General features: G+C 52.8%; 1 protein-coding gene across 1 annotated transcript; it reads left to right on the top strand.

Moving 5' to 3' along the window:
- The first annotated feature begins 215 nt into the window (after positions 1-215).
- On the top strand, positions 216-19,460 carry LOC105494549 (thymocyte selection associated family member 2). Its single transcript, XM_011763063.3, has 6 exons — positions 216-335; positions 3,872-4,012; positions 8,236-8,646; positions 10,904-11,979; positions 14,234-14,390; positions 14,806-19,460. Exons 1-6 carry the CDS (start codon positions 242-244, stop codon positions 14,859-14,861), a joined length of 1,935 nt encoding a protein of 644 aa, XP_011761365.2. The 5' UTR covers positions 216-241; the 3' UTR covers positions 14,862-19,460.
- Positions 19,461-19,732: the final 272 nt, after the last annotated feature.

The raw sequence follows: 19,732 nt of genomic DNA, 5'->3' as shown, positions 1-19,732 counted from the left end.
CACTGCTGAGGGGGCGTCTGGGACTTCATCTTCATCATCGCCCCTCCCCCATAGGGTACTGCAGGGGCAGGGGCGGGGCTTCGGCGGGGCGGGGCTTCTGCGGGGTCGCGCTGCAGGGCTCCCGCGGGCTGGCGGGGCGGGGCTTCGGCTTGCGGGGCGGGGTGTCGGTGGGGCGGGGCTGCAGGGCTCCCGGGGATCGCTCGCCGGCCCCTCAGTCTGCGCCCAGAGAGCCGTGGTGACCATGGAGCCGGTTCCGCTGCAGGACTTCGTGCGCGCCCTGGACCCCGAGACCCTCCCACGCGTGCTGCGGGTCTGCTCGGGGGTCTACTTCGAGGGTGAGCGGGGGCTGGAACCCCTCCGAACACTCCCTCGGTGTGGGGCGGGGGCAGAGACCCCGAGAAGGCGTTAGCAATCTGGGAAAACTGCCGCCGGGTTCAAATCCCGACGCTGCCACTGGCCAAGCTGTGTGATTTGGGGCCACCCTCAACCTCTCTGGACCTCGGCTTTTGCTTTCGTGGAATGGGGACCGCTGACCTGCCCCGCAGGGTGGTGAAAAGTTAGTGGGTTCAGGCGCGGGAGGTGGATGCAGCCGGGCCACTCCGAGGTGGCCTCGCGGTGCGCATGGGACGGAGGTCCGACCGCTGAGACACATTAGGGCGCTGGTGGTCGTGGCTGCGTCTTGATTCTGAAGTGCAGGGTCAGTCTTCCCGTCTGTGGCCTCCCACTCCTCCCCCTGGCCCTCCTCTACACTGCCTTCCTTCAGTCCCTGCGTCCACCTTGGCCCTCTGTTTGACCATGGGCAGTACTTGATTTGATCAACTCTTCAGTTCTCAGCTTAAATGGCCCTTCCTCCCTGAAGCCTTCCCGGCTCTATGCTCCTTGCACGCCCCCGTACATCTGCTGCCTGCCCACAGCGCCCTGGTTCACAGGGATGGGCACGCAGGAGGCGCACAGTCACTAGTCATTGCCTGAAGGAGCAAGAGGTGAGGCACTAACAGACAGTGGAAGGCAGGGGAGGACAGCACAGTGGATGGGTGGTCAGGGCTGTTCTGTGGGGAGGGAGGACCCGTGGGCCACCGAGCAGGGGAGATGGAGGTGGAGGTGAGAGATGCTGTGTGGGGGTGCGGGTTCCTTCCTTAGAGAGCAAACTGAGGCTTGAGGCCTCATCCTGTTTCCTGGCTGCAGGAAAACGCTGTGTCTCACCAGCTTCCAGCAATGTTTTCGGTCCCAAGTGGGGTCCTAGACCAAGGAAGTCCCACATGGAGGGTCCTGCCCGGGGCCACCACCTCGCAGTGGATCTCTCCAGGTCCTCTTGGGAATCTGGCAGATCTGGGTTCAAATTCTGACTCTACCTCCAGGGGCTTTCTGCAGGCAGGCACCTGGGATCTGTTTGCTCTTCCCCCAGCCCAGGACCAAGTGTCTCCGTCCTCCCAGCACCCCTTGCCTGCTGGTGTTACAACACCTGTTTCCTCATCCTGCCTGATACGGGTTGGTGGAAGTGGTGGAAGTCAGAGTGATAATGACTAGAGAAGGCCATGATAGGGTGTGGGTGTGTGAGTGGGGTGGGTGAGTGTAGAGGACAGATGGCCTTGCCAACAGGGGCAGGTGTCTGGCAGGGCACTCGGATGTGGTTGGCTGCGTGGTTAGGAGCACTGGCTCTGGAGGCAAACACCCTGGGTTCAACCTAGGTTTTTTTTAATTTTCTGAGACAGAGTCTGGCTCTGTTGCCCAGGCTGGAGTGCAGTGGCACGATACAGCTCACTGCAGCCTCGACCTCCTGGGCTCAAGTGATCCTCCCACCTCAGCTTCCTGAGAGGCTGGGACCACAGGCATGCACCACCACGTCCAGCTAATTTTTGTATTTTTTGTAAAGATAGGGTTTTGTCATGTTGCCCAGGTTGGTCTCAAACCCCTGGACTCAAGTGATCTGCCTGCCTCAGCCTCCCAAACTGTTGGGATTATGGGCATGAGCCACCACATCAGGCCCTGTTTTTTGTTTAATAGAACATAGGTTGTGTGTGATAGCTCATACTTGTAATCTCAACACTTTGGGAGGCCGAGGTGGGAGGATTGCTTGAGCCTAGGAGTTGGAGATCAGTCCTGGCAACATGGTGAGACCCCACGTCTACAAAAAATTTTAAAATAAAAAATTGCAGGGTGTGGTGGCTCATGCCTGTAATCCCAGGACTTTGGAAGGCTGAGGCAGGAGGATCACTTGAGCTCAGAGGTTCAAGACCAACCTGGGTAACATAGTGAGACTGTGTCTGTACACAAAATAAAAAAATTAGTCAGGTGTGATGGCACATGCCTGTAGTCTCAGCTACTCGGGAGGCTGAGGTGGGAAGATTGCTTGAGCCTGGGAGGTTGAGGCTCCAATCAACTGTGATTGCACCACTGCACTCCAGTCTGGGCGACAGTGAGACTCTGTCTCAAAAAAAAGGACGAGGCCTGTGTTGCCCAGGCTGGTCTTGAACTCCTGTCCTCAAGCAGTCCTCCCACTTTAGCCTCCCAAAGTGTTGGGATTACAAGCATGAGCCACCGCACCCAGCCATAACTTCTAGTTCTGCCTCCTATTACTTGATCATCATGTACAACCTACTCAACCCCTGCGAGGCTGTTTCTTTTTCTTTTTCTTTTTTGAGATGGTGTCTCCCTCTGTCACCCAGGCTGGAGTGCAGTAGCCTGATTTCAGCTCACTGCAACCTCTGCCTCCTGGGTTTAAGCAATTCTCCTGCCTCAGCCTCCCGAGTAGCTGGGATTACAGGCGCCCGCCACCACGCTGGGCTAATTTTTGTATTTTTAGTAGAGACAGGGTTTCACCATGTTGGCAAGGCTGGTCTCGAACTCCTGACCTCAGGTGATTCACCCGCCTTGGCCTCCCAAAGTGTTGGGATTACGGGCGTGAGCCACCACGCCCAGCCAGCCGTTTCATCATGTAGGAAATTGAAACTGCCTGTCTCCGCAAGAGCAGTCATGGGTCTTAAATACAGTGACGCATCAGTAGCCCTTGGCGTGGTGCTGGGTATCTGTAGCACCACAGTTGCTGTTCTCAGCAGTCTGGAAGGCCCACGCCCTGACATTGTAAACGCACTGTGATTTATGACCAGGGGGTGTTTTCCTGGGGGTACATGGGGAGGTTTTCGTCAGTTTCTCAGGACTGATGTTGGGGCTGCCCTGTGGGTGGGGCTGGGGTCAGGTGGCCTCAAGGTCCTGCCACGTAGTCTGTTGTCCTCCATTAGCTGGACGGAGAGACTGCACTCCGTGTACGCAGGAGAGAGCGTTATTGAGCACCTTCTGTGTTCTCGACACCACTTACACACTTTAAACCAGGAAAGCAGAGCTTTGCCCACTGGCCTCACTCTGTCAGTGTCCCTCTGTTTTCCAGGGTGCTAGGAGGGCTGGGTGCCGGCTCTGGGCCCCGGTAATCTCCAGGGAGCCACTGACCCCTCTCTGAGCCTGATTTTTTAGCTGTACACTAAGGGAATCCCAACTCCCTCAGGCTCAGAGAGGGTGATTCACTGAGTTGTTTATCGATTTGTGGACTTAACACATACTCAGAGGCCAAGCCCTGTGCTGGCTGCAGTGATGTTGAGACAGATCAGCCCTGCCTGGGAACTCAGTGAAGGAGGCACAGGGGTGAAAAAGGCCAGAGAAGTGTGCCACAGTGGGGCGTACCGATGCTAGGAAGGGCAAGAACAGCTGAGGATGAGTGAACCTGTGGGAATGAGGCAGGAATGACAGAGCAGGGCATGCCAGGCAGCAGGCACCATGTGCAAAGGCATGGCAGAGCACAGCTTCTTGGGCCCCGGGTCACAGGCTGCCCAGCGCTTGGCCCTTGTCCAGCGGGGAAACGGAGTCCCTGTCTCCACAGGCTCCATCTATGAGATCTCTGGGAATGAGTGCTGCCTCTCCACAGGGGACCTGATCAAGGTCACCCAGGTTCGCCTCCAGAAGGTGGTCTGTGAGAACCCGAGGACCAGCCAGACCATGGAGCTCCCCTGCAACTTCCAGGGTAAGGTGGGCACCTCTGCCTCCCCACGTGCCCCGGCACCCTCCTGGCACATCTGCCAGCTGCTCGTGGGCTTGCCACGTCCAGCAGTCACTCCTTCCCCTCTGGGTTTGCTCCCAAGGCCCTCACATCCACCACAACCCAGCCTCAAGGGTGGGGATGTCCTCAGAGGGTCTACAATGCCCTGGACTCAGAGAGGTTGCGCCCTCTCCCTCTCGGTCTCTGGTCACACCTGCCTGTGTTCCAAGCCCTGTCCAGGTGCCTGTCTCTGTGTTCACTCACACATTCACTCCCCAAACATTTGCAGACACCCATGTGTGCCAAGCTTTGTGTGGGGGGCTGTGGGTGTGGGACTCAGGATGAACCAGGTGCCACCCTCTCCAGTGGAGAGCTTCCGGGATGACAGTGAGAGGAGGGCAACAGTAAAAGGAGGCATAAGCTTTAGAGAGGGCTCTGAGCAAGAGTAACCTGCCTCAGGGTCTGTGAGGGCTTCCTGGAGGAGGTGGCATATGAACCAGAAGAAAGATCCCAGCCACAGGGAGTAGCACGTGCACATTTGGTGCTCAGGAGACCCCAAGGAGCTCAATTATTATTATTTATTTTTATTTTTTGGAGATGGAGTCTCGCTCTGTCACCCAAGCTGGAATGCAGTGGCGTGATCTGGGCTCACTGCAAGCTCCGCCTTCTGGGTTCACGTCATTCTCCTGGATCAGTCTCCTGAGTAGCTGGGACTGCAGGCGCCTGCCACGATGCCCAGCTAATTTTTTTTTTTTTTTTGTATTTTTAGTAGAGACAGGGTTTCACCATGTTAACCAGGACTGTCTCGATCTCCTGACCTTGTGATCTGCCCGTCTCAGCCTCCCAAAGTGCTGGGATTATAGGCGTGAGCCACTGCGCCTGGCCAGAGCTCAATTATTTTAAGAGGCAAGTAGTGTGGTGGGCCATGGCATGGACCCTGAAGTCAGCGGCCTGGAATTGAATCCCAGTGGCCTTGGGCAAGCTAGGCAAGTTCCTGGGACCTCTCCGGGCCTCAGTTTCCTCTTCTGTAATGAGGGTGATTAGGCTTGATATGAGGATGAAATGAGCTGATATGTATGCAGCACTTAGAAAGGGGCCTGGGACAGGCTGGGTACGGTGACTGGTGGCTCATGCCTGTAATCCCAGCTGTTTGGGAGGCTGAGGCAGGTGGATCACCTGAGGTCAGGAGTTCAAGACCAGCCCGGCCAACATGGTGAAACTCTGTCTCTGCTAAAAATACAAAAATTAACTAGGTATGGTGGGGGGCACCTATAATCCCAGCTATTCAGGAGGCTGAGGCATGAGAATCACTTGAACCTGGGAGGTGGAGGTTGCAGCCTGGGCAATAAGGCGAGACTCCGTCTCAAAAAAAAAAAAAAAAAAAAGTGGGGGGGGGCACCTGGTACAAAGCAGGCACACTCTGAGGACTGGCTGTTATGTGACTGCCTGCCCGACACCGGAGAGTGTGGCTTCTGGGTTAGGGGCACGTTGTGTGGGGAGCCGCAGGAGCCACACCACCTGGGGGCTATGCGGTGTGCTGACACTGTTCTTTATTTTGAAGGCACTGAAGAGCCAATGAGGTTTTTTTCTTTCTTGTTTTTAGTAGAGACAGGGTCTTGCTATGTTCTCCAGCCTGGTCTCAAACTCTTAGGTTCATGCGATCCTCCTGCCTCGACCTCCCAAAGTGTTGGGATTACAGGTGTGAGTCACCATGTCCGGCCCCAATGATGTTTTTAATATGGAAGCAATGTATTTTATATTTTGAGTTTTTTTTTCTTTTTCTTTTGAAATAATTTTAAACTTACAGACCTAGAATTTGCTAGAACTCCTGTACATCCTTTATCCAGATTCATTAATTTTTTTTTTTTGAGACAGAGTCTTGTTCTGTCACCTAGGCTGGAGTGCAGTGGTGCAATCACGGCTCACTGCAACCTCTGCCTCCCTGGCTCAAGCGATACTCCCACTTCAGCTTCCTGAGTAGCTGGGATTATAGGCCTGGGCCACCACGCTCAGCCAATTTTTTGTTTGCATTTTTATTTTTTTGAGACTTGCTCTGTTGCCCAGGCTGGAGTGCAGTGGCATGATCTAAGCTCACTGCAACCTCCATCTCCTGGGCTCAAGCAATCCTCCTGCCTCAGCCTCCCAAGTAGCTGGGACTACAGCTCTGTGCTGCTGTGCCCAGCTCATTTTGTTGTTGTTGTTGTTGTTTGTGGTTTTTTTTTGAGATGGAGTCTCGCTGTGTCACCCAGGCTGGAGTGCCGTGGCATGATCTCGGCTCACTGCAACCTCCACCTTCCAAGTTCAAGCAATTCTCCTGCCTCAGCCTCCCAAGTAGCTGGGATTACAGGCATGCGCCACCACACCCAGCTCATTGTTTTGTATTTTTAGAGACAGGGTTTCACCATATTGGCCAGGCTGGTCTCAATTCCTGACCTTGTGATCCGCCCGCCTTGGCCTCCTAAAGTGCTGGGATTACAGGCCGGGTGCGGTGGCTCACGCCTGTAATCCCAGCACTTTGGGAGGCCAAGACGGGCGGATCACGAGGTCAGGAGATCGAGATGTCTCTACTAAAAATACAAAAAATTGGCCGGGCGTGGTGGCGGGCGCCTGTGGTCCCAGCTGCTTGGGAGGCTGAGGCAGGAGAATGGCGTGAACCCGGGAGGCGGAACTTGCAGTGAGCCGAGATCACGCCACTGCACTCCAGCCTGGGTAACGGAGTGAGACGCTGTCTCAAAAAAAAAAAAAAAAAAAAAAAAGGTGCTGGGATTACAGGTGTGAGCCAGGGCGCCCGGCATTGTTTTTCGTATTTTTGGTAGAGACAGTTTCACCATATTCCCTAGGGTGGTCTCCAACTCCTGAGCTCAAGCAATCTGCCCGCCTCAGCCTCCCAAGTGCTGGGATTACTGGTGTGAGCCAACGTGCCTGGCCAATTTTTAAATTTTTTGTAGAGATGAGGTCTCATTATATTGCCCAAGCTGGTCTGGAACTCCTGGGTTCAAGCAGTTCTCCTGCCTCAGCCTCCCAACGTGTTGGGATCATGGGTGTGAGCCAGTGTACCTGGCCAAAAACAGCCTCAGGTTTCCTTTTTTCTCCATCAAGTGTTAAACATTTGTTACATGTGTTTCTCTCTCTCCACACATACACACACACATATGAACATATTACTATATGTGTATATATGGATATGTTTTTTCTGAACCATTTAAGAGCAAATTGCAGACATGATCCCTTTTACATCTATATATTACCCCTAAGTATTATAGTATCTCCCCAAAACAAGGACATTCATTCACATGGTTCAATGATCAAATTCAGGAAATTTAATTTTGGTACAGTACTACTGCCTAATCCACAGTCTATATTTGAATTCCAGCAACTATCCTCATAATATGCTTTATAGCAGTTTTTCCCCTCAATCCAGAGTCTAGTCCTAGATCACACATCATATTCAATTGTCCTGTTTCTTCATTCTCCTTCAGACTGGAGCAGTTCCTCTGCCTTTGTCTTGACGTTGACATTTTGAAGCATCTAGACCAGTACTTGTGTAGAATATCTCTCAGTCCTGGCTTGTGCGGTGTTTCCTCGATTAGCTTCAGGTTGTGGGTTTGGGGCAGGAAAAACCTGCTTCCCCAAAGAGGTATCATGTCCGGAAGCGAGGTGTTTAGGCCAGCTGGTGGTGGAATGGGTGGGGGCTGGAGGAAGGAAGTGAGGGGCAGTTGGGCAGTCAGTAGTGGCAGCCAGGATGCAGGGGTACAGTGGGTGGTCTGAGGTGGCTCTGGCCAGCAGCTCCTGGGATGTTAGTTTGGGAGAGAGGGACGGTAGGTTTTGGATGCGTGAGATCGGAGCTATGGGGAGGCCTCTGGAGGAAAGGCTAAGATGGCAGTTAGAGGCAGGTGGGGTCAGGAGCTAGGAGAGTGTGGAAGTCTAGTGTGTCTGTCAGGGAATGTGTCCCTCTTCCATTCTCTGTGTCTCTGGTGACAAGTCTCTCTCGGTCCCTACTTCCTGTCTCTCCCTGTCCCTTCATGCACCGCCACTTTCTGCCCTGTGTCCCTCAGCCCTGCAGCCCAGATGTCCAGATGCAAATCCCTCATTGACGCCTGTTCCCGGGTGGGTCATCTGCAGGGCCAGACTGGGGTCCGGACTTGGCAAGGGCCTGCCCCACTCTGACACCCCACAATGACCCACCTGCCCTCTGCTGTCCCCCATAGGCTACTTCACTCCCCTCAACACTCCACAGAGCTACGAAACCCTGGAGGAGCTGGTCTCTGCCACAACTCAGAGCTCCAAGCAGCTGCCCACTTGCTTCATGTCGACCCACAGGATTGTCACAGAGGGCAGGGTGGTGACTGAGGACCAGCTCCTCATGCTTGAGGCTGTGGTGATGCACCTCGGGATCCGCTGTGCCCGCTGTGTCCTGGGCTTGGAGGGTCAACAGGTCATCCTGCACCTGCCCCTATCCCAGAAGGGGCCCTTCCGGAAATGGGAGCCCAGTGCCCCTCGAACTCTGCTCCAGGTCCTACAGGATCCAGCCTTGAAGGACCTCGTCCTCACCTGCCCCACCCTGCCCTGGCATTCCCTGATCCTGCGGCCCCAGTATGAGATCCAAGCCATCATGCATAGTGAGTTGCCTGGGCAAGTGGATGGGGGCTGCTGGGGGAGAGAAAGAGGGGTGCCCCCGGGAGCTGCTCTGATGGAAGACACCCCCACCCCATCCCTGAGGATCAGCTGGAACTTCAGGTTGCTTCCTCTGTATTACACTGAAGTTATTCTTTTTTTTTTTTTGAGACGGAGTCTCGCTGTGTCGCCCGGGCTGGAGTGCAGTGGCCGGATCTCAGCTCACTGCAAGCTCCACCTCCGGGGTTTACGCCATTCTCCTGCCTCAGCCTCCCGAGTAGCTGGGACTACAGGCGCCCGCCATCTCGCCCGGCTAGTTTTTTGTATTTTTTAGTAGAGACAGGGTTTCACCGTGTTAGCCAGGATGGTCTCGATCTCCTGATCTCGTGATCCACCCGTCTCGGCCTCCCAAAGTGCTGGGATTACAGGCTTGAGCCACCGCGCCCGGCCATTCTTTTTTTTTTGATGGAGTTTCGTTCTTGTTGCCCAAGCTGGAGTGCAATGGTGCGATCTCGGCTCACCGCAACTTCCGCCTCCCCGGTTCAAGTGATTCTCCTGACTCAGCTTCCCGAGTAGCTGGGATTACAGGCATGCACCACCACACGCAGCTAATTTTTTGTATTTTTAGTAGAAACGGAGTGTCACCGTGTTAGCTGGTCTCGAACTCCTGACCTCAGGTGATCCACCCACCTCGGCCTCCCAAAGTGCTGGGATTACAGGTGTAAGCCACTGTGCCTGGCCAGTTATTCTTATTGATGCTCAAATTATCTCTGCTGGGCCAGGCGCAGTGGCTCACGCATGTAATACCAGCACTTTGGAGGATCGCTTGATCTCAGGTGTTCCAGACCAGACTAGGCAACATAGCAAGATCCGCATCTCTACAAAGAGTTTTTTAAAAAATTAGCTAGGCATAGTGCTTGTAGTAGTAGCTACTCGGGAGGCTGAGGCAAGAGGATCACTTGAGCCCAAGAGTTCAAGGTTGTGGTGAGCTATGATCACACTGCTGCATTCCAGCCTGGGCAACAGGGCGAGACCTCATCTCTTTCATTTTTTTCTGAAGCAGAATCTTGCTGTGTCACCCAGGCTGGAGTACAATGGTTGATCTCAGCTCACTGCAACCTCCATCTCCTGGGTTCAGGCGATTCTCCTGCCTCAGCCTCCCTACTAGCTGGGATTATAGGTGCCTGCCACCATGCCAAGATAATTTTTTTGTATTTTTAGTAGAGACAGGGTTTCGCCATATTGGCCAGGCTGTTCTGGAACTCCTGACCTCAGGTGATCTGCCCACCTTGGCCTCCCAAAGTGCCAGGATTACAGGCGTGAGCTACCGAGCACAGCCTAAAAATAATAATTTTAAAATTTGTTTTTATTTTTTCTTAATACTTGGAGGAAGAAAAAATAAAAATAAAAAATTTTTTAAAAAGGATGGGGCCAGGCGCGGTGGCTCACGCCTGTAATCCAAGCACTTTGGGAGGCTGAGGCGGGCAGATCACGAGGTCAGGAGATTGAGACCATCCTGGCTAACACAGTGAAATCCCGTCTCTATTAAAAACACAGAAAAGTTAGCTGGGTGTGGTGGCGGGCACCTGTAGTCCCAGCTACTTGGGAGGCTGAAGCAGGAGAATGGTGTGAACCCCAGGTGTGGAGCTTGCAGTGAGCCAAGATCGCACCACTGCACTCCAGCCTGGGCGACAGAGCGAGACTCCGTCTCAAAAAAAAAAAAAAAAGAAGGTTGAAGGGAAAGCATGTGTGGGAATGTGGCGTAAATTGGAAGATTCTGATTGGAAATAAAAGATGGCAGTGGGGGCCAGGCATGGTGGCTCACGCCTGTAATCCCAACACTTTGGGAGGCTGAGGTGGGAGGATCACCTGAGGACAGGAGATCAAGACCAACCTGGCCAACATGGTGAAACCCCATCTCTACTAAAACTACAAAAATTAGCTGGGCATGGTGGTGGGCGCCTGTAATCCCAGCTACTTGGGAGGCTGAGGTGGGAGAATTGCTTGAATCTGGGAGGCGGAGGTTGCAGTGAGCCGAGATCGTGCCATTGCACTCCAGCCCGTGCGACAAGAGTGAAACTCCAGATCGAGCGAAACTCCATCTCAAAAAAAAACACGAATAAATAAAATAAATAAATGAATAAAAAGAAAGAAAAGACGGCAGTGGGAAGGAGGCCAGCCGGCCCAGCCGATGCTCTATGCCTGGGGTGGGGGCCACTCCTGGGGTGGCATGCAGTGCCACTGAGCTGCCCCTCTCCACAGTGCGCAGGACCATTGTCAAGATCCCTTCCACCCTGGAGGTCGACGTGGAGGACGTCACCGCCTCCTCCCAACATGTCCACTTCATCAAACCGCTGCTGCTGAGCGAGGTCCTGGCCCGGCAAGGCCCTTTCCCCCTGTCCACGGAGATCCTGGAGGTTCCTGAGCGCCGTCCCATCTTCCTCAGCCCGTGGCTGGGCTCCTTGCAGAAAGGCCAGAGGCTTTGCATCTATGGCCTAGCCTCACCACCCTGGCGGGTCCTGGCCTCAAGCAAGGGCCGCAAGGTGCCCAGGCACTTCCTGGTGTCAGGGGCCTACCAGGGCAAGCTGCGGCGGCGGCCAAGGGAGTTCCCCACGGCCTATGACCTCCTAGGTGCTTTCCAGCCAGGCCAGCCACTCCGGGTGGTGGCCACTAAGGACTGTGAGGGTGAGAGGGAGGAGAATCCCGAGTTCACGTCCCTGGCTGTGGGTGACCGGCTGGAGGTGCTGGGGTCTGGCCAGGCCCATGGGGCCCAGGGCAATGACCTGGACGTCTTGGTTTGCCAGCGGCTGAGTGACCAGGCTGGGGAGGATGAGGAGGAAGAGTGTGAAGAGGAGGCAGAGAGCCCAGAGCGGGTCCTGCTGCCCCTCCACTTCCCTGGCAGCTTCGTGGAGGAGATGAGTGACAGTCGGCGCTACAGCCTGGCGGATCTGACTGCCCAGTTCTCGCTGCCTTGTGAGGTCAAGGTGGTAGCCAAGGACAGCCGCCATCCCACTGACCCTCTGACCTCCTTCCTGGGCCTGCGGCTGGAGGAGAAGATCACAGAGCCATTCTTGGTGGTGAGCCTGGACTCTGAGCCTGGGATGTGCTTTGAGATCCCTCCCCGGTGGCTGGACCTGACTGTCGTGGAGGCCAAGGGGCAGCCAGACTGGCCAGAGGGGTCTCTCCCCATGGCCACAGTGGAGGAGCTGACAGACACCTTCTATTATCGTCTTCGGAAGTTACCAGCCTGTGAGATCCAAGCCCCCCCACCCAGGCCCCCTAAAAGTCAGGGCCTCAGCAAGCAGAGGAGACACAGCACCCAGGAGGGAGGCGTCAAGGTACCAGTATAATCCCAGAGGGCAGGGAGGGGTCACCTATTGGGATCACTGCTTCTTTGTCACATCTGTCATGTTTCTCTTGCAAATGTGTAAACTTGTAGTTTATAAACTTGCACACTTTGCACCCATTATTCTTATTCCACCTCACAATTAATCCCGAGGTTGGCGTGATTATCAGTATCTTACGATTGAAAAAACGAGGACTCGGAGACCCTGAGACTCGACCATGGTCCCTGTTAATAAGTGGGAGGACTGAACTTGGCCATGGACAGTCCAACTCCAAGTTCATGGTGCTTTCCTCTCTCCACTACTGCTGCCTTCACTTCTAGTTCGAGCCTCATCATTTTTCTCCTAAACTGCTTCAGCAGCCTCTGAAAGCTGTCAGAAAGGCCTTCTAACTCCTTTCTTAGTCACTGATGGGCCACAGCTCCATCTTCTGGAAACTTCTGTGGCTGCCTATCATCGTGGGATGATGCAAACCCCTTAACATGGCATCCAGGGTCCTTTATAAGCTGACTTGTCGCACCGCCCCTGACCCATCTTCCTCCACTCACTCTGCTGTCCACGCTCCAGCGAGAGACGTGCCCGCAGCTCCCCCATGGCACTGGGACTGCTGCTTCCCAGCCCCACACCCGGGCCTTCTGCCAACAGTGTTCTTCCCCCTCTAGGCTCACAGGCAAGGCAGGACTCGATTTCCCACTCAGCAGCGGTGGTCCTGCCTCCTCTTCTGTACTCCCACTGCACGCTCTGCATAGCTCAGAACACACTTTTACTGAGTCCTACCTGAGTCTCTGACTGGAAAGAGTTCTGTGGGGGCAGGGACCTTCCCTGCTCCAAGGCCAGAGAGTACCTGCTAAACGGGCCAAAGAGAATCACAGATGAGCGGGAAAGAGCCAGGCATGGGGCCAGAAAGACCAAGTTTATATTCTGGTTCCCTTACTCTGTGCCTGTGCTGGGTACTCCTCCGAGCGTCCTTTTTCTTGCCAGTAGACCAGTGATAGATATCCTCTGCAGCTGCTGTTGTGCTAGCTGCTTTCTGTGACTTGCTTACTCTGTGGCAGGCCCCTGATACGCTTTGTCCCAACCAATTCTCACAGTGCTTCTGAGTTACACACCGGTGTCTTGCTTCACAGTTGAGAAGGTGAGAGGCACAGAGAGGTAAAGTAGTTTACCTGAAATCACACAGCCAGCAAGTGGCAGGGCCAGGGCTTGCAGTTAGGTCTGACCACACAGCCTGAGCTTCTAACTACTGTGGTCTGCTGAGAACGGGAGGGGATGAGACAGATCAAACATCCTTTACTATCACCAGCTCTTGTTTTGGGATCTTGGGTGACTGTATTTAGTCATGTGTGGTAGGCAGCAGGTGGCAGTGGAAGTTACAAGATGACTCCTGAGTGGTCTCAGCCCCAGAAGAGGCTTTTATCTGTGGGGTGAGCATGGGAAGTCATTTTCTGACAATGGCTGGACTGAGACATCCGAAACACAGGCCTTGTGCCAGTGCTGAAAAGTGTACTTTCCAAAACCCACAGACCTCAGCCCGCGTCTTGGCTCCCGATGGAGGGACTCTGGGCCCGGTCACTGCTGTCACCCTGGAACAACTTTTCCCCTTTGTGTGTCGAAATCTTGGTGCTGATCAGGGAGCTGTGCCACACGCTCTGTAAAGCATGGTGTGGTGCCAAGACTGCTGCCTTTACAGGTCACAGGCGTGGCCCTGGGTCCAAACCTTGGCCCTGCTGTGGATCCCCGTGTGACCTTTGACAAGGCACACTTTCTCTCCTACATAAACTGGGAATTGAAACCAGAGGGTGACTTGAGGATGAAAGGGCAGACGTCACGTAGCATCTGGCACATGGGGGAGCGCAGTGGCAGTAGTCTTCCTTCTGGGCCTCCTCAGCTCAGGCGCCGTCATGAGGCTTTGCGGCTGCTTTCTTAAGGTATCCCCACTTTGCTTTTTTCCCCTTCAGCAAGAGAATTAAAGGACATTGACCGAATTCCTAAGTGGGGAATCCCAGGAACACCCTGTCTCCAGCCCCCAACCCTATCCTCATTTTCCACCCTGATCCCTTTCTCCCTTGCCAGAGAATATTTCACATGCGTGTAGCAAAAACACCAGGGGTCTCGAGAGGTCATAGCCTGAAAAGGAAGTAGAGAGAGAAGCAGAGGAAGTGACACTTTTAACGTAAATGACCGTTTTTCGTAGACTCTGCTTCCCCATTTCTTGAGACCCTGCTGATTTCTGCTTTTTCCCCCAAAGTCTTCTCAAGTCTTAGGATTGCAGCAACACGCTCTGCTGCCCAAACCCAAGGCGAAGACCTTGCCAAAGTTCACCAAGGATGGCTCCAGTACGTACAGGAAGATTCCTGCCCACAGGAAGGGCCACAGGCCCGCTAAGCCCCAAAGGCAGGATCCAGGTGAGTCCCTGTGGGCGCTGCTCACCCTTGTCCTTGTGTCTCCCCTCCCTACCTTGCTGCTTCCTTTACCTCTGATGGCCCTGCCTGGGGACAGACCCTTCTATGGTCCCAGTTTGATGGACAGGCCTCTATGGGGTGGGCTCGGGTAGAAAGGTTCCTACTGTCTTTCCCATGGGCTCTAGGGCTTTGGCAAGGAAAATGAGTTCAGTCCCCAACAGACTACCCTCCCTGCGGCATACAAGAAAATGAAAGGGTTGCAAAGTGTTGAGACAGAACAAATTGTGGTTTCTAGGCTAGCAAAGACCGCAGAGCATTCAGGCCAACTCTTACCCTGAACAGCTGAGGAAACTGCCCTACAGAAGGGAAGGAACTTGCCTAATGCTAAAGATCCTCATTGACTCGGACTCTTTTGCAGATGATGATGAACATGATTATGAAGAAATAGTTGAGCACTTTCAGAAAACCATCTAAGTGCTGGAGGAACCATGCTTCCTAACTGCTGCTTCTCAGGGAATCCGACGGCAGCCAACCGTTTTCAGCCTCTAAAAGACCTCGGGCAAGGTCTCACAGAAACTGAGCTGCAGACGGACGGGGAGTAGCTTTGTGGAAACTGATTTGATGGACACTGCACCAGCTTCCTTCAGGTTCTAGATTCTTGCTACTTAGGGCGGGCTGGTTTGGACCTAACATCTCCCACGTGACTCCCTCAGTCTCAGAGCCTTGGGATGCAGAGCAGCCAGCAGGGTTCCTCTCAATCCTGCAACCCCAGCTGTTCCACCGGTGGGTGCAGAGGGGAATCCGAGGCCATCAACCTTGGTGATAGCAGCTCCGTGCCAATGCCTCTCAGTGAAAGGGATTCCATCCTGATCACACTGCATGGGAGATTTTGTCAACATCTGCCACCCCCACTTTCACCCCCAAACTCTAAGCCCCCGGGAGGCCCGGACTGTCTTCCTCATCTCTGTAGCACCTAGCCTGATAGATCTGCACGTAGTAAACAGGGGTCTATGGATTAATGTGAGAACTTGGCTTCAAGAGCACAATCTTAGGACCTTGGGCCCCAAAAGCTGGTGGTGAAATGAGAGGAGCCAATTTAAGAAGAACTTTATGGAGACCTGAGGCTACAGAAAACTGGCAGGTTTCATCAGGTGGTTAAAGTCGTCAAAGTTGTAAGTGACTATCCAAGATTATTTCATTTTAAAACTATAGAATAGGCCGGGCGCGGTGGCTCAAGCCTGTAATCCCAGCACTTTGGGAGGCCGAGACGGGTGGATCACGAGGTCAGGAGATCGAGACCATCCTGGCTAACACGGTGAAACCCCGTCTCTACTAAAAAATACAAAAAACTAGCCGGGCGAGGTGGCGGGCGCCTGTAGTCCCAGCTACTCGGGAGGCTGAGGCAGGAGAATGGCGTGAACCCGGGAGGCGGAGCTTGCAGTGAGCTGAGATCCAGCCACTGCACTCCAGCCTGGGCAACAGAGCGAGGCTCCGTCTCAAAAAAAACAAAAAAACAAAAAAACAAAAAACTATAGAATAAAAATGACACCTGAGCTTCTATACAAATGAGAATGGTATCATTTATTAAGTTCCGACTGTGTGCCAGGCACTTACAAATCATATCCAAATCCTCAACTTTCTAGAATGGCCTGATTTTAAAGATTAGGGAACGGGTTGCGTGGTCAAGTACCTTAGGATGCTGACCAGTTGCAGTTAAGGGTGAGGACTTGGAAAGTATGAGACTGGGTTAGGATCCCAGCTTGCTACGTACCAGCCAGGGCTGAGTTATTTTAACCTAAGTTTCAGTTTCTTGACATGTCAAATGAAACTATAGTTACTACCTCAGAAGACTGACTGGTTTAAGGATCAAATGAGATAATCTTTGTAAAGCATTTAGTACAGTGCCTGGCACATAGTAAACATTCAACAAACATGTATCATTATTGAGCAAGATCGTGTAGCTGTCCTGCTTCTAAAGTCTATACTCTTTCCACCCCTCCACAATGTTTCCTAGTCATAGAATACATCCCAGTGTTAAAAATATACCATATCCCTAGACTGTGGAGGTAAGAGTATGGTGACTGGTTGACGGGCCTCCTTTTCTTTAGTGGAGATAATACAAGCCTTTGTCCATGTAGAGACTAACTCAGTTTTCAGAGGCAGTCAAGGCCTGTTCAGTGAGACAAGACCACAGGCCACATTTCCTCTTAAGTGGTGGGACTTTGGTTTATGGATGATGCAGTTGCAGACAGCAAAGACAGGAGACAAAGAGGTGATCTGAGACTCCAGCTGAGATGGGAACTTAGAGGGTGAGGTGCCCACTTCCTGGTTTCTAGGGAATTGCCCCTGGGTGTGTCCTTCCTTTGCGTAACATCTTGCTGAGCTGTCTGGACTCACTGGCACTTTCTAGGCCTCTGGGCCTCCATACTCCAGCGTGGAGTTCTCCAGGTGACTACTGAGTGGCTCCTACAGGCTGCTGGGCCAGTCCCCAGGGTCTGACACCCCATCCTCATCTGCTCATCAGCTCCCATGCCCTTCTCCAGAGAGGTCAACCTGCACTGCAAAGGAGGACCCTGAGGAAGAGAGCACTGTAGGGAAAAGCAACGGGCAAGAAAGTCAGACAGAAAGTTCCTCCTTGGCACAGAATCCCCAGGGGCTAGGGTGATGCGCAAAATGCCAATAGTTTTCACTTCCACATTTGCATTTACTCTTGGCACAAAATTGAGCAAGATGAGTAATAAAGCCACAAAAGCAGGGGTAAAAGAGGGCTACCAGTTCCTATAAAATGAGCTCAATAGGCTGGGTGCAGTGGCTTACGCCTGTAATCCCAGCATTTTGGGAGGCCAAGGCAGGCAGATCATGAGGTCAAGAGATTGAGATCATCCTGGCCAACATGGTGAAACCCCATCTCTACTTTTAAAAATACAAAAAATTAGCTGGGTGTAGTGGCACACACCTGTACTCCCAGCTACTCGGGAGGCTGAGGCAGAAGAATCGCTTGAACCGGGGAGGTGAAGTTGCAGTGAGCGGGGATCACACCACTGGTGAAAGAGCGAGACTCCGTCTCAAAAAAAAAAAAAAAAGGGCTGAGTAGCCAAATGCTGCAGTGAGAAAAATTTCACAGCAGCAAAAGCTGGGCTTGAAAGCCACACCTGTGAATGTTTTCTCTTGTTTCTTGTTTTTTTGAGATGGAGTCTCTGTGGCCCAGGCTGCAGTGCAGTGGCACCATCTTGGCTCACTGCAGCCTCCGCCTCCCAGGTTCAAGCGATTCTGACTACCAAGTAGCTAGGACTACAGGTATGTACCATATCCAGTTAATTTTTGTATTTTTAGTAGAGACGGGGTTTCACCATGTTGGCCAGGCTAGTTTCTTTTTTCTTTTTGAGACGGAGTCTTGCTCTGTCCCCTAGGCTGGAATGCAGTGGTACCATCTCGGCTCACTGCAAGCTCCACCTCTTGGGTTCACGCCATTCTCCTGCCTCAGCCTCCCGAGTAGCTGGGACTACAGGCACCCGCTACCACGCCCGGCTAATTTTTTGTATTTTTAGTAGAGATGGGGTTTCACCGTGTTAGCCGGGATGGTCTCGATCTCCTGACCTCGTGATCCACCCGCCTCGGCCTCCCAAAGTGCTGGGATTACAGGCGTGAGCCACCGCGCCTAGCCCTTTTTTTTTTCTTTTGAGACTGAATTTTGAGCCCAGGCTGGAGTGCAATGGCACAATCTCAGCTCACTGCAACGTCCGCCTCCCAGGTTTAAGCAATTCTCCTGCCTCAGCCTCCCGAGTAGCTGGGATTACAGGCATGCACCACTACGCCCCGTTCATTTTGTATTTTTAGTAGACATGGAGTTTCTCTATATTGGTCAGGCTAGTCTCGAACTCCTTTCACATTTATTATTTAGAGATGGCGGGTCTTGTTATGTTGCCCAGGCTGGTCTCAAACTCTTGGCCTCAAGTGATCCTGCTACTTTGGCCTCTCAAAGTACTGAGATTATAGGTGTGAGCCACTGTGCCCAACCCCATATTGATTTTTAATATTCTTTCTCATTTCTTTGAATCATTATATTTAACATACCAATACAGTAGTAGACATAATTGCTATACAAATGACTATAACCTAGAGATGGATGCTCAAAAACTTATCAATGGGTTGGACTTCTGCCAACTGCATTTTTAAAATCAAATCTATTAATCCACACCAGACACTAATTCTTAGTGGTTTTCCTCTAGTTAAACCCAATAAAGTAGTATGATTCTCCAAGGAGCCTCATTTCCCACCTGTATATGTAGGGATTCTTCCATGAGCAGGCTGGCCCCATTGCTAGGCCGTGACACTGGCGGCTTCTAAGAACCTGGGTCACACGGCTATCTCAACAATGGGCCAAGAGAACACTGCACATTTGACCTATCGGGTGGATCACAAATGCCCAAGATGCAAGTTTGTCCTGCCTGAGCAGAGCAGAAACTCTACAAAGGCTAGAGTTTCATTCTGAGAAGTGGCAGGCTCTCCTGGCTGTGCTCATCCCACAGGTCCCAGCAGCAGTCAGAAATCACACAACTCCGGTGAGATTGTGGAAATGGCGAGATGGCAGGGAATCCAGCACTGCCGAGCAACTACTCTGTGCTGCTGGGAATGCTGAACCAGCCGGTCCCGTGACGCCAATCTCTTATTGTGCTTGATATTCCTAGTACCTGACCTACAGGTTGATACAGCAGGTATCCAACAAGCACTAAATTAACAAGCAGTTGCTAACTGCTAAGTTGTCATCAGATTTTTATAAAAATATAACCAGTTGGCCGGGCGCAGTGGCTCAAGCCTGTAATCCCAGCACTTTGGGAGGCCGAGACGGGCGGATCACTAGGTCAGGAGATCGAGGCCATCCTGGCTAACACGGTGAAACCCCGTCTCTACTAAAAAATACAAAAAACTAGCCGGGCGAGGTGGCGGGCGCCTGTAGTCCCAGCTACTCAGGAGGCTGAGACAGGAGAATGGCCCGAACCCGGGAGGCGGAGCTTGCAGTGAGCTGAGATCCGGCCACTGCACTCCAGCCTGGGCGACAGAGCGAGACTCCGTCTCAAAAAAAAAAAAAAAAAAAAAAAAAAATATATATATATATATATAACCAGTCAGGCGCGGTGGCTCATGCCTGTAATCCCAGCACTTTGGGAGGCCAAGGCAGGCGGATCATGAGGTCAGGAGATCGAGACCCATCCTGGCTAACACGGTGAAACCCCGTCTCTACTAAAAATACAAAAATTATCTGGGCATGGTGGCAGGCGCCTGTAGTCCCAGCTACTCGGGAGACTGAGGCAGGAGAATCACTTGAACATGGGAGGCAGAGCTTG

Source organism: Macaca nemestrina, chromosome 1 (genome assembly GCF_043159975.1).
Source record: "Macaca nemestrina isolate mMacNem1 chromosome 1, mMacNem.hap1, whole genome shotgun sequence".
NCBI lineage: Eukaryota > Metazoa > Chordata > Mammalia > Primates > Cercopithecidae > Macaca > Macaca nemestrina.
This window is presented reverse-complemented; position numbering and strand designations above follow the sequence as displayed.